The sequence below is a fragment of the Paramisgurnus dabryanus genome, chromosome 24 (genome assembly GCF_030506205.2).
Source record: "Paramisgurnus dabryanus chromosome 24, PD_genome_1.1, whole genome shotgun sequence".
Classification (NCBI taxonomy): domain Eukaryota; kingdom Metazoa; phylum Chordata; class Actinopteri; order Cypriniformes; family Cobitidae; genus Paramisgurnus; species Paramisgurnus dabryanus.
Window position 1 is genome coordinate 6424190 of NC_133360.1, and position 13134 is coordinate 6437323.

General features: G+C 36.1%; 2 protein-coding genes across 4 annotated transcripts; both read left to right on the forward strand.

Moving 5' to 3' along the window:
• Positions 1–4035: 4035 nt before the first annotated feature.
• On the forward strand, positions 4036–5013 carry gpr35.1 (G protein-coupled receptor 35, tandem duplicate 1). Its single transcript, XM_065243549.2, has one exon. The coding sequence runs from the start codon at positions 4166–4168 to the stop codon at positions 4847–4849; it is 684 nt and encodes a 227-aa protein (XP_065099621.1). The 5' UTR covers positions 4036–4165; the 3' UTR covers positions 4850–5013.
• A 1983-nt stretch (positions 5014–6996) lies between these two features.
• gpr35.2 (G protein-coupled receptor 35, tandem duplicate 2) lies at positions 6997–12412 on the forward strand. 3 transcript variants are annotated; one of them, XM_065244425.2, is made up of 2 exons: positions 6997–7199; positions 10554–12412. In XM_065244425.2, the coding sequence occupies exon 2, from the start codon at positions 10575–10577 to the stop codon at positions 11526–11528; it is 954 nt and encodes a 317-aa protein (XP_065100497.1). In that variant the 5' UTR covers positions 6997–7199; positions 10554–10574; the 3' UTR covers positions 11529–12412. The 3 variants fall into 3 exon arrangements, with proteins under 3 accessions (XP_065100497.1, XP_065100496.1, XP_065100495.1); XM_065244424.2 differs by lacking the exon at positions 6997–7199 and adding an exon at positions 9690–9966; XM_065244423.2 differs by lacking the exon at positions 6997–7199 and adding an exon at positions 9690–9867.
• Positions 12413–13134: the final 722 nt, after the last annotated feature.

Below are 13134 nucleotides of genomic sequence, written 5' to 3' on the forward strand. Positions count from 1 at the left end.
ATTGAATTTTTCAACTGATGTAATTCTCAGGAGTTGCTCTTGGAATGATTCAGATTGATTTGCACATATATTGTTCAAGCATTGCATTTCATTGATGGGGCGCATCACAACGTTTTAGTCCCTTAAAACTGTCTAATAACCACAATGGAAAAATCTTGACTTTCATAAATCGTGTTTATATTGCACTATTAAAGTGTTGGACTTATTGTTTTTGTAACAATTTGTTAGTAAAAAAAATCATTGTTTTGTCTATTTATTGTCTGTGTAATTAAAAGTGGTCTCTGTGAGACTGGTTTTGAAAATTGTTTGAATAAATCATATGGTACCAAAACGTTGTTTGTTTGTTTATTTAGTTAATACACATGTAATACAATGCAATATTTGTTATTATCACAAAAGTGCATGAGAGAGCTTTAATCCTACAGGTTTACAGGATTCGTGACAGATGGATCTGCCGTACGGTTTCACCTTAAGCGACTTGGCGTGGCGTGCATTCAGTGCATATTTGTGGATTTCGCAGATGCTTTTATTCAAAGCAACTTGCAGTGCATTTATAGATTTAAATACATAATCTAAAAGCGTTAAAAAGAGAGTTCACCAAAAAAAATTTTTTCTTATCCTCAAGTTGTTTTAAACCTGTATGAATTTCTTAAAATTATGGTAATCACACAGCTGATTGTAACCACTGCCTGCCATAGTAGGAACAACAAATACAATGGAATTCAATGGGTACCACCGCCAACTGTGTGCTTACCATCATTTATCAAAATATCTTCTTTATCATTTATCACAATACTTCCCCAATTTTTGTTTCCCTACTATGGAGGTCAATGGTTACGCACCGTATGCTTGCCATCATTTATCAAAATATTTTCTTTTGTGTTCCTCAAAATAAAAACAATTATAGAGGTTTGTAACAACATGAGAGTGAATTTTCATTTTTGTGTCAACTATCCCCTTTAGTCTGATGTCACTCAATTACCAGCACATTTTTCTCTCGTCTCTTGAACAACACGTCAACATTTAAAGTGAAACCTTCCTTAAAAGTTATCTTAAAACCAATGCCTGATCTTGTCTTAGGACAACCATGTTGATTCATTAAAATGTTGACTAGTACAGTAGGCTACACTAAATCTATAATTTGCATTTTAAGGGACCTTAGTATATGTCGACATGACCATGCACAGATATTTTGGCACATGGGGGGTGGTACTATTAATATGGTTTTAATTAAATATGATTATTATTACATATTACTAGTAGCAACTAAGACAAGTGATTATAATATACTTAATATAACAAGAATTAAAGTGTGACAAACTGCTAAATATTCAATATGATTTACTGATGGCTTGCAGGAGCTTTGAATCATCCATGTTTGCAATGTTGAACTGCCTTTGGCAGCTTCCCTTTCCACTTGTCTTCTTATTTGTGAAGGCATTGTTTTTTCTCTTTTTTTGTCTACAAAGTGTGCCAACAATCACAAATTTGGTAATAAATGTCCACAGACTTTAACTGGAAAAAACTTTTATGTTCTCAGTTTGCTGTATCCACTTGTGTTCGATTTTGAATTCAGATAAATGTTGGATATTGACGTCAGGCCAAAGTTGGATATTGACGTCAGGCCAATGTTGGATTTTGACGTCGGCTCAACATTGGATCCTGACGTCGGCTCAACGTTGGATCTTGATGTCATTTCAACGTTAGATTTTGACGCCGGATCAATGTTGGATTTTGACGTTGGATCAACGTTGGGTCCTGACGTATCAACGTTTTATATTTTGACGTCGAATCAACGTTGGATTTTGACGTCGGATCAACGTTGGGTCTTTACGTCATATCAACATTATATTTTGACGTCGGGTCAACGTTGAATTTTGATGCTAGATCAAAGTTGGGTCCTGACGTCGTATCAACGTCAGATTTTGATGTTAGACCAACGTTGGATTTTGACTTCGGATCACTGTTGGGTCCTGACGTCGTATCAACGTCAGATTTTGATGTCGGCTCAACGTTGGATTTTGACATCATATCAGCGTTGGATCCTGACGTCGGCTCAATGTTGGATTTTGACATCGGATCAACGTTGGATCCTGAAGTCGGATCAACATTGGATCTTGACGTCGGATCAACGTTGGATTTTGACTTCGGCTCAACGTTGGATTTTGACGTCGGATAAACATTGGGTCTTGACATTAGATCAATGTCTTTCCCCTCGGTCTTCTTTTTTGTGAAGGCATTGTTTTTTTGGGGGGGCTACAAAGTGTGCCAAATTTGGTGATATTTATAATTGGGTATTTTATTTGACAAGACAAGCATTGTAATTCTAAGTAAGTTACTGATAGCACACACACATCTCGGAGATGTCTATTTGATGTCTGCATTTACATCTGCAAGATGATGTTTTTTGATTGCTTGCTCATATGCAATACGTCTCTGAGACGTTTCCTAAAAGAAGTCATATAGACATATTGAAGAAGTCTTTGATTTAGAACGTATGTAAAACAACTCTTTGGCAGACATCTTACAGACCTATGTTGCTTGCTAAGTTGGGCACCTCAGCTGATGAAGGCAGAAAGGCAGTGGATCTAGCCACCAGGCCATCCCCTTGTACACGGCCCTGCATGTCGAGATGCAAAAAATAAACCTGTCTGGTGAGGTTGCTCGAGGAATGTAGCACTTTCACATCTGACTGTATAGTGAATGCATATTTTTGAGGTTAGTTGAACAAAAAAGGTGAGTTGTAGTGGTGTCAGCAGTTTTGGGTGAAGATTTATCAGCTCAATCTAACAAAGAGGAACAGAAATGGCCGATAAATGACGATGGAAATTTCTAAAAGTCTGCCTTGTGTTTTTCAATGTAGTTATATGTACATTGAGACATGATGTGTTTCTAATTGTCTCTACGGCTTCAGGAGGAATACAGAGCATGTTGGTGCTTGTCTTTGTCTTCAATGTGTCGACTGGTGTATTAAGGACCCGAGTGATACTTTAAACTCCATATATCAACCAAAAGCGTCATTCTCTAGTCCTCTCACAGGTAAGCTATAAACTTTTTTGTTTGCTTTTTGTATGAAACTGCAAGATAACCTGTTTATTTTAATTTAATCACAAATACTGTAACATATTCCTAGATAGCACATGTACGTTTGAAAGATGTCTGATAAAGATCTGGAATACATCTGGTATAAAAACATCTTATAAAAAGGTCTTAGAAAAGGCAGCTTTACATACACTCTAAATCAAAAACGTCTTGCAGATGTCTTCAATATGTCCATATGACATTCTTTATTAAACGTCTCAGAGACGTATTGCAGATGAGCAAACAATCTAAATAATACGTCTTGCAGATGTAAACGCAAACATCAAATAGACGTCTCCGAGATGTAAAATGAGTAATAATATGCCTGACACCAAGCTGGAGATTCTGTTTATTACATGGCTACCTACCTGTCACAATAAATACTTGGACACAAAATATTGATTTGAAATATTTTGTAAGCTCATTTGTAACAAAAATTGGCATGAGAAAAGAGACAGCGGAGTGATACATTCGACGTAAGTAGTACCGGTAACTCGCTCGCAGTACCCGGATGAGCGCGAGATCAGAATCCAGTATTCCAGAGATCCGCGTAATTTTTTTTGTAGGGCCTATGTTCTGTTTGATTTACAACAAACTATTTAAACGCGGTTTATTTTCATTTCACAGAAGTTGAAGATGCTCAACTGCAGCCTCAAGGTCACCGACGCGTTCTTGCACGTGCAGAAAGCCATATACATACCAACATTCATACTGGGAGTTCTGGGGAACATCTACGTATTTGTGATCTTTTGTCGGCGTCCAAGAACTGACTGGACCTATATGATGGTCTACATCAGCAACATGGCCATCGCCGACTGCGTCTTGTTAGTGATCCTTCCAATTAAGGCGCATTATTACAACAGCACGTTACAAGACCACTCGATAGGCACGTGCAATTTTCTTTTTTTTTTCTTTTTTTTTTTTTTTTTTTTTAAAGTTATATTTTTGGGCCATTTTTGCCTTTATTAGATAGACAGTGATTAAGGAGACGACAGGAAGGTATAGGGTGGAGAGAGGGGTATGGGATTGGCAAAGGACCTCGAGCCGGGATTCGAACTCGGGTCGCCAGAAGTGCGTCTGCACCATGTGTCGGAGCACTGTCCACTACACCATCGGCTCCGACACGTGCAATTTTCTTTTGTCACTCTACTACGTGAACATGTACGTCAGCATCTTCACCATGACAACCGTGAGCGTCGTGCGCTACGTGGCCATCGCGTATCCATTGAAGGCGCGCGATGCATTCTCCTGCAAGCGCGCGCTCGTGGTGTGCGCTATCATATGGCTGGTCATTGGAGGTTTTAGCCCCGTTTACTTTCTCAAAGACTCTAATAATGACAAAGCTATGTGTTTTCAGCGAGTTAAAGAAACGCTGTCGTTGCATTTTATAGTTTTGTTGACTGTAGTCGGGTTCCTCCTGCCGCTCCTCATCATGTTGTATTGCTCCATCAAAGTAATTTATACTTTAAGAAAGCAGTTAGATGTTGGGTTCCGTTCAGAAAAGATTCAATGCATATTCATAATCGCTGCCAATTTGATTGTTTTTGTCATTTGTTTTCTTCCCGTCAATTATGGGTTTGTGTTTAAGTACATTGCGCAGGCGCAAGAGTTCAATTGCGACGTGCAGTTGCTTGCGCACAACTTCGTGCACGGCGCCATGTGCCTTTCCACCATGAACTGCTGTCTGGATTGCTTTAGTTATTATTTTGCAACCAATACAAGGTGGAATTTATGTGGCATAAATCAAAGAAACGAAGAATATGAATAAAATTGTAAAGTATGTCAAATGTTAATTCAGTTATATTTCTTTAGCACTTTTCACAATTGTACTATTCTAGAATAATGTCCACGATGTGATTTTGAATTTGATGAAACTGTATGTTGGTGAAACTTAAGTCAACTTTAAAGCAGCTAAGCTGTACAGTAGGCCTTATGAAAAAAACTTACCCATGGTTTTATTATGTAAAAATAAAAATGTATTTTGTATTAAGGAAAATTTATGTAATTTATTGTGCCCGTTATTTTACATTTTCAGTCTTTATCTCTACAGTAAGTTACTGGCAACCAGCTGCATAATTACAGCTTACTTTTTACAGTGTAACACTGTAAAAATTGCTGTAGTTATGCAATTGTTTGCCATTAAATTACCATAGATTTAAATTTATGCTATTTACTGGCAACAGTTTGTTCATATATAAATTAACATTAACAAGTCTTTGTCTTTACAGAATAAAACTATAAAATAACAGCCTCATGCAAAGCATTCTGGGAACCAGAAATCCTCATCAACCTTTTCTGTTTTTTCCTTCAGATTTTAGTTCCCAGAATGCTTTGCACCAGGCTGTAATTTTTAAGACTTGTATAAACTGTTGCCAGTAAATAACATACATTTAATTCTACAGTAAGTTACTGACAAACAGCTGCCAGTAATACTGTCATTTCTACAGAAATTTTAAACAGTGCTTTTTTGTTTCTTTTATTGTTGTAAAATCTTAGATAATTTTCATAAGGGAAACTGGAAAATAATTAGAAATTATGCGAACTTTATGCCCAAATGTAAGATAAAATGTCAATCATCTCAGGTTCTGGTTGGTCAATTCAATAAAAATTTTGGTGCAATTTTTCACAATTTTCCATTGATGCAAAGATTTACAGTATGATAAATAAATGTATTCAATCAGCTTCTAATGTGTCTATAGTGCCTGTACTTACATAGTATCATTGCAGAATACATTTTCATTAATACCAACTGTAAATTCAATCTTTGGGTTAGCAAATTGGGCCGTTATAATAAGTGAAGTATCAAACAGGACTTTTTTCATATTAGCAATATACAAGATCCATTTTTTTATAAGATGTGTATTAGCTAGGTTTCCCAAACTGGGGTTCGAGAATGGTTCGTAGGTTGATGAAAAATAAAAACAATGAATTCAATACAATAAAATAAAAAATACTTAGGTGTTAGCTAGGTTCGCATCTTAAGACAAAACAATGGCACTGATATATTTTGAAGGGATAGTTCATCCAAAAATTTAAATTCTATCATCATTTACTCACCCTCATGTTGTTTTAAACTTGTATAAGTTTTTTTAGGCCCACGTTGCCCTTCTGAGCTGGAAAAATAATCGTACTTTTACTTCGTTACACTGTGAGGTGTTCCTTCTTTACTGTATTTTAATTAATTAAGAAATGTGTATTTAGGGGTCAAGCCCAGAATGGGCGAAGACCTCTATTGAAACTGTTAGTTTTCTTTTTCTTATTATTCCTCATCCGCCATTGCGGTCTATGGCAGCCCATAGCAGCGTACATAGGAAAGTTATGAAATTTAGCACACTTTTAAAGGACTGTCCAAAAAGTCCCCACAGCAAATTTGGAATCTCTACCTTTAACCCGCTAGCGCCACCATCAGTCCATCATGATTCCGTTTTCGTTACATCGTAGAGACATTGGGGTGGGCTCTTTTGACTCATTAACACCACTGTAGCATTTTTGGACATGAGTTTTGTCACTGCAAGCACCACTCACATATTTTTCTTCATAGACTTCATAATTCTCAATAAGAGTGGGACGATTGCAATGGGCAAAACATTATTTTTGTTGATATATTTAGCATTTTTCTCATCTGAAATCATAAGGTTTCCTTAGGTTCTTTAACTGTTCATTCAAACTTAACTTTACTTCATTCTGTGCCCTTTTTGGCTTGACTCCGGTGATTGTTGCTTGCAGCTATATTTTATTTTTAAATTGTCTCGTGTTTCAGGGGCATTTGCGAATTAATGACTCGTTTGAGTCGTTTCATTACAAAGTATCGCAAATAAAGGAGTCTTTTGAGTCGATTCTTTACAAAGCAAATGGGCCAACGTTTTGAATTGATTCGCGAATCAGTTTAAATGAATTGTTCAATCGCAGCAAAAACTAATCTGATGCTGTTTTACTCAGCGTTGGATGACGTGGATATGCACGAATAACTGAGCAAAATAATGCGTGACTATTTCACGGAAAGTTGTGAGATAAGGTTGGTTCGTCGTCAGACACGCGCTCAACCTCCAGAAACAGCACAGACAAAGAAAATCCATCGATGATTGACGTCTGATTCGCTGTATACTGTACTTTATGATGTAAGTGCTTCTCACAACATAAGAAAACATGAGTTTTGTGTAAAATCAGTTTGTATCATGTAAGTGTATACTGTCGATGTCCTCAGACCATATTAGGAGATTATATAACTTTGTACATAAATCTTGTCAGTTTACCTGTCTGTTGTTTTAGCTATAGCTGCATCAACATTGAGACTAGAGTTAATTTTATAGAAATGCTTTTCTATTCTGTATTTGTATTCTTTAAAGTATAGGTACTGTTTGTGTATGTTGCAGTTTTACACATGAATAAGTGCCCTTTAAGTATTGGGAAAATACAGGCACTCTGTTTGCTATGGAGTCATTAAAAGATTAACTAAATCTTACTTTTACTTGCGTAATTATTTCTGCATATTAATGTAATAGTTTTTTGTTTGTGTGTTTATATTACAGTATATTATGCTGTATATATTTTCTTTTGATTCTTTTGATAAAAAACAATACAATAACCACCGCAATAAAGGACTGGGTAAGACTGGAAGGTGGACATTTTAGGGGCACTGACTGTTTAAATGAGAAGGATATTTAGTTTTACCCATAAGTGAACGGTTTTGGGAGAGGTATGAGCTTTTGCAGGTAAACCATGTGTTGTACCAAACCATCCACGTTATTTTGACCATAGCACCAATAGTGTTGAGAACGTCCGGTCTGTTTCAAGAAATAAGCTAAAGCAATTGAGAAGGATATTTGCCATTTTTCTATGGGAAATTTCCTTTATATGGGAAAGGAATTTAGTTTTGGCACACGCGTGAACAGTTTTGGAAATTATATGAGCTTTTCCAAGTGAGCTATAGTATCGAGCTGAACAGTAAGACTGTTTTACCAAATTATTATAAGTTTTGAGAATGTAATTTCTGTTTCAAGAATGAGCCAAAACTGTAAGGAGAAAAACTGTAAACCCATGATTTACTCCCCCCCCCAAGCCGTCCGAGATGCAAATGTTTAGAATTTTTTAGACAAACATATTTTCAGTTATTAAATTTGGAGAAACCTATCAGTGACTTGATAGGATATTGATAGGGATATTGATGTAGGGATTTTTATGACTCAAGTCATAAAATGTTTTTCTGTGTTAATATTAGTAGTAGTTAAAGGTGCAGTGTGTAAATTTTAGTGGCTTCTAGTGGTGAGGTTGCGAATAGCAACCAATTGCTCAGTCCACCGCTCTTCCTCGCTTATGAAACATATAGAGAAGCTATGGTAGCCGCCACCAGAAAAAAACATGTCATCAATGGAGACAAATTAGTAAAAAAGTTTGTCCGTTAAGGGCTTCTGTAGAAACATGGCGGCCCAAAATGGCGACTTCCACGTAAGGGGACCCTCTGTGTATGTAGAAAAAACGTTTCATTCTAAGGTAATAAAAACATAATGGTTCATTATTAAAAAGTCTTTATACACCCCTGATCATATAGTTATGTATATTATTTAGCATTATTTAGAGATCCTTTTAAAAATTACACACTGCACCTTTAAGGTGATTGAGTGCTGTATTTCAGTGTTTTACTTATATATTCTAAAACCTGTTATTTTTAGTCCTTCATATTGCGGTGAGTTGTTATTTCTTTTTTTGGGGGGGGGGGGGGGGTTGCCCTTTTTTCATATTTGTCCCATCATATTTGTTTTTCTTACTATGGAAGTCGATGGTTACAACAGTGTGGTCACCATCATTTATCAAAATATCTTATTTTCTGTTCATCATAATAAAATAAATTCATACAGGTTTAGAAGAGCATGAGGATGAGAAAATGATGACAGAATTTTAATTTTAAGGTGAACTATCCCTTTAAAATATGTCAGTGCAAGATGTTTTAAGGCAGGTCAAACATTTTGGGACTGGGATATATCCAAACCCTGTCCGGGAAACCACCCCCTTACTTGCACAAAAGATACTTTGTTTAATCTGAAAGCATGTGGTCACAAAGCTACAATCAGAAAATGAGAACTCAAATGGAGATACGTTTAATGCACAAATAAATAAAATTACCAAATGAAGATCCAATTATAGGAAATCTCACTGTAAATAAAATAAAAATGAATTGATATTGAAAATAAAATCTCACTGTACTTCAAGTGAATCATTTAGGTTGAGGGGGTTACACTGACAAAATGTTTGAAAACACCTGAGCTATATTAACTGTAAAAAATAACAGTCTGAAAGACTCTAATCAACACTTTGAACATTTATTAATATACAAGACTAATGTGGTCTACATATGATATTTTAACTCTTAACGTCTTAAAATTCTTAATATCATACATTAACCATTAATGCAGATAAAAAAACATGGTTACTGAAGTAAAACAGTAGCAAAACATGGTTACTACAATTTAACCACAAAGAAAACACGGTTAAAGGGCGTGATCTTCAAGGAATCGGTTCATTGCAATGAAACGTTCGAGCGAACCGACTCCTAGATTCGAACGATGCCAGTTACTTTCAATCAATGAGCATTAAAAAAGAAGGTATTTCCGGAAACTGGCACTCTTTGCAGAAACCGCGAGCCGAGGTGTGATCTGTTTTTGTTACCCAGATCGCTAAAAATTATTTATACGATGTGCCTGTGATTTTATTTCCAAAGTTTCAAGTTTATTTCCAGTGAAGGACGAAACGGTCGCGTTTGATTGATTCTTTTAGCCGGGCATGTATGAGGTAACTTATTTGGCTGATGTTTCAATGCAGGTGTCCTGTTTATCTTATTTACGTCGGTTATATTTGGGTTCATCGGTTTTTGCTTTTACTTATGTTTGGGTAAGCTTTTTTCGTTTTAAACCCTTACCAAATGAACCATATTTTTTGTGGTAAAAATGTAGTGACCATGTTTGGTGTATTGATTACTATTAGCAAAACCATGGCTAGGTGTTTTACTTTAATATAGTTCATTTTAATTTGGGATGAAATGCAAATTAAAATTTTGCAATGAAAAAAGGAGACAACTTCATTTATTGTGCAAACATGCACATATTTTTACTTTTAATGAAATGCAAAAAATAAACACTTAATTTATTGTGATTTGCAACCATGCACCAACTAGTAATGTTAAGAGTTTTTTTTTAAGTTTTCATATTTTATGTAGCCCTGTTGAAAAACAATAGAAATCTCTACAGAAAATCTAATGGTTTTAATGGGGACTAATGGTCTCTGGGCGTTTCTTGATAACGTGTTTGATTTGGATGTAATGGTTATGAGACTTGCATTGTTTTAATGGAGACTATAATGGTCCCTGGGGGTCTCTAATGTGTTTGGTTCTGTGGGTTATGTAATCTGGTGTATGGATGTAAACTGATTGGTATTTGTTATGGAAATCACTTGAATTTCTCTTGATATTTCTTCAACAGAGTGGTGAATCCATTTAAAGGATGAATGAGACCTGCAACCTCACCTTCACACAAGGCATCCTACACCTTCAGTTAGCCACAGCGATCCCCACCTTCATCGTTGGGGTTGTGGGGAACATCTACGTATTTGCGATGTTCTGTCGGCGTCCCAGAAAAGACTGGACTTCCATGATGGTCTACATCATGAACATGGCCATCGCTGACTGCGTCGTGTTATTGTTGCTTCCCGTGAGGATAAAGTCCTACTATGAAGACTCGAGGAAAATCTGGAAACTATGGGACCATTCCAACAAGGAACTGTGTTACGTTCTCGTGTCGATGCATTTCGTCAACATGTACGTGAGTATCTTCACAATGACGGCCATAAGCGTGGTGCGTTACTTGGCCATCAAGTATCCCATCAGGGCCAGGAGTGTTTTGTCCTGTAAAATAGCCCTGTTGGTCTGTGTGCTCATATGGGTGATCATCTGCTCTTTAAGTGCTTGTTTTCACTACGTGGATAAGATCGAAGACAACACGACCAATTTTAAGTGCTTTCAGAAGAACAAACCAAAGGCACTTGACGTGAGCTTCATCCTGGTGTTGGTCATAGTTGGGTTCCTGTTACCCCTTCTGATCATGTTGTATTGCTCCAGTAAAATCGTTTATACCCTCCGGAAGCAGTTAGACGTTGGATCTCGTTCTGAGAAGATTCAATGCATATTTATCATCAGTGCCAATTTAATTGTTTTTGTCATATGTTTCTTTCCAGTCCACTTTGGGTTTCTTTATAAGTTCCTTTTGCAAGAGCATAAATACAGTTGCGATGCACAGGATTTTGCGCACAACTTTGTGCACGCTGCCACGGGCTTGTCCATCATGAACTCCGGTCTGGACTGCTTCAGTTATTATTTTGCAAACAAAACGACGTGGAATATTTGTGGCTTGAATAAAACAAAAGACAGTGGCGAAGATAACGTTGCACTTCAAGACTGAATTTGTAGTCGCTTCTAGACGTGTAAATGCTGCGTTCACATTAGCAGCGACTTTATTGCTGCATGTTGCCAGGGACGGGCGCTTAGTTTGCCAGTAGGGTTGGGGATCAGTTGGACTTCAACAATTTCGCTTCTGATCAATTCCGCTTCCAATTTTGTTGTTTAGTAACCGTGTTTTTGTCAGCTTGAGTACCCTTTCTATTACTATAGTTTATCTAAGTTGGATAGTTGTTACGTGGCTCGCATCTTCACTAACGTTTACAATATGCGTTCATATAGCAAGGAAGGCCCTGGCAGATCACAGTTGAAACACGACACAGACTTTCTTAACCCTTGTGCATCAATTTAAAAAAGTTATACATAGGTTCACAGGGGACAAAAATGTCCATGTCCAAAAAGTGTCATAAAAATATTATAATTTATATTTTTTTCCACTTTCACTGATGCTATTTTTTTTAACCAGCATCAGCTCTAATCACAATGACCAAACATTCATTAATTTTCAGAATTTTAACCCTTTAAATGCTGGTTTGTTTACACAATGCCACTGCTGTTTTTTTATGAAAAAAAGAAAATTTTTAATTATTTTCAATTTAGTAAATGCTAAGCAGATTTTTTTTCTTTGAGTATTACAGCCTTGGATATGTCAATGATTAACAACAACATTAATTTTTATGCATTCATATTTTTTATGCAGTATCAGATTTAAAAAAAAGTTACCTCTCAGGTCCATAAAGGACAAAAATGTCCATGTCAAAAAAGTGTCATAAAAATATTATAGATTAATATTTTTTCCACTTTCACTGATGCCATTTTTTTAACCAGCATCAGCTCTAATCACAATGACCAAACATTCATTAATTTTCAGAATTTTAACCCTTTAAATGCTGGTTTGTTTACACAATGCCACTGCTGTTTTTTTTATGAAAAAAAGAAAATTTTAATTATTTTTAATTTAGTAAATGCTAAGCAGATTTTTTTTCTTTGAGTATTACAGCCTTGGATATGTCAATGATTAACAACAACATTAATTTTTATGCATTCATATTTTTTATGCAGTATCAGATTTAAAAAAAAGTTACCTCTCAGGTCCATAAAGGACAAAAATGTCCATGTCAAAAAAGTGTCATAAAAATATTATAGATTAATATTTTTTTCCACTTTCACTGATGCCATTTTTTTAACCAGCATCAGCTCTAATCACAATGACCAAACATTCATTAATTTTCAGAATTTTAACCCTTCAAATGCTGGTTTGTTTACACAATGCCACTGATGTTTTTTATGAACAAAAACGACACCTCCGTTGCAGCGGTTGTAGTCTTGTGATATCCAGTACAATATATATTTTTTTCATTCAAACTGTTCACACACGCACACACATACACGCTCATACGCACGCACATTCTGGTTTCCATGTTTTGTGGGGACATTTCATAGACGTAATGCATTTTATACCATACAAACTGTATATTCTATTCCCCTTACCTACCCCATTCTCTAACCCCAACCATCACAGAAACCCTTCTACTACTTCACATTTTCAAGAAACATCATTCTGTTTGATTTATAAGCTTGTTTTCTCATGGGGACCTCAAAATGTCCCC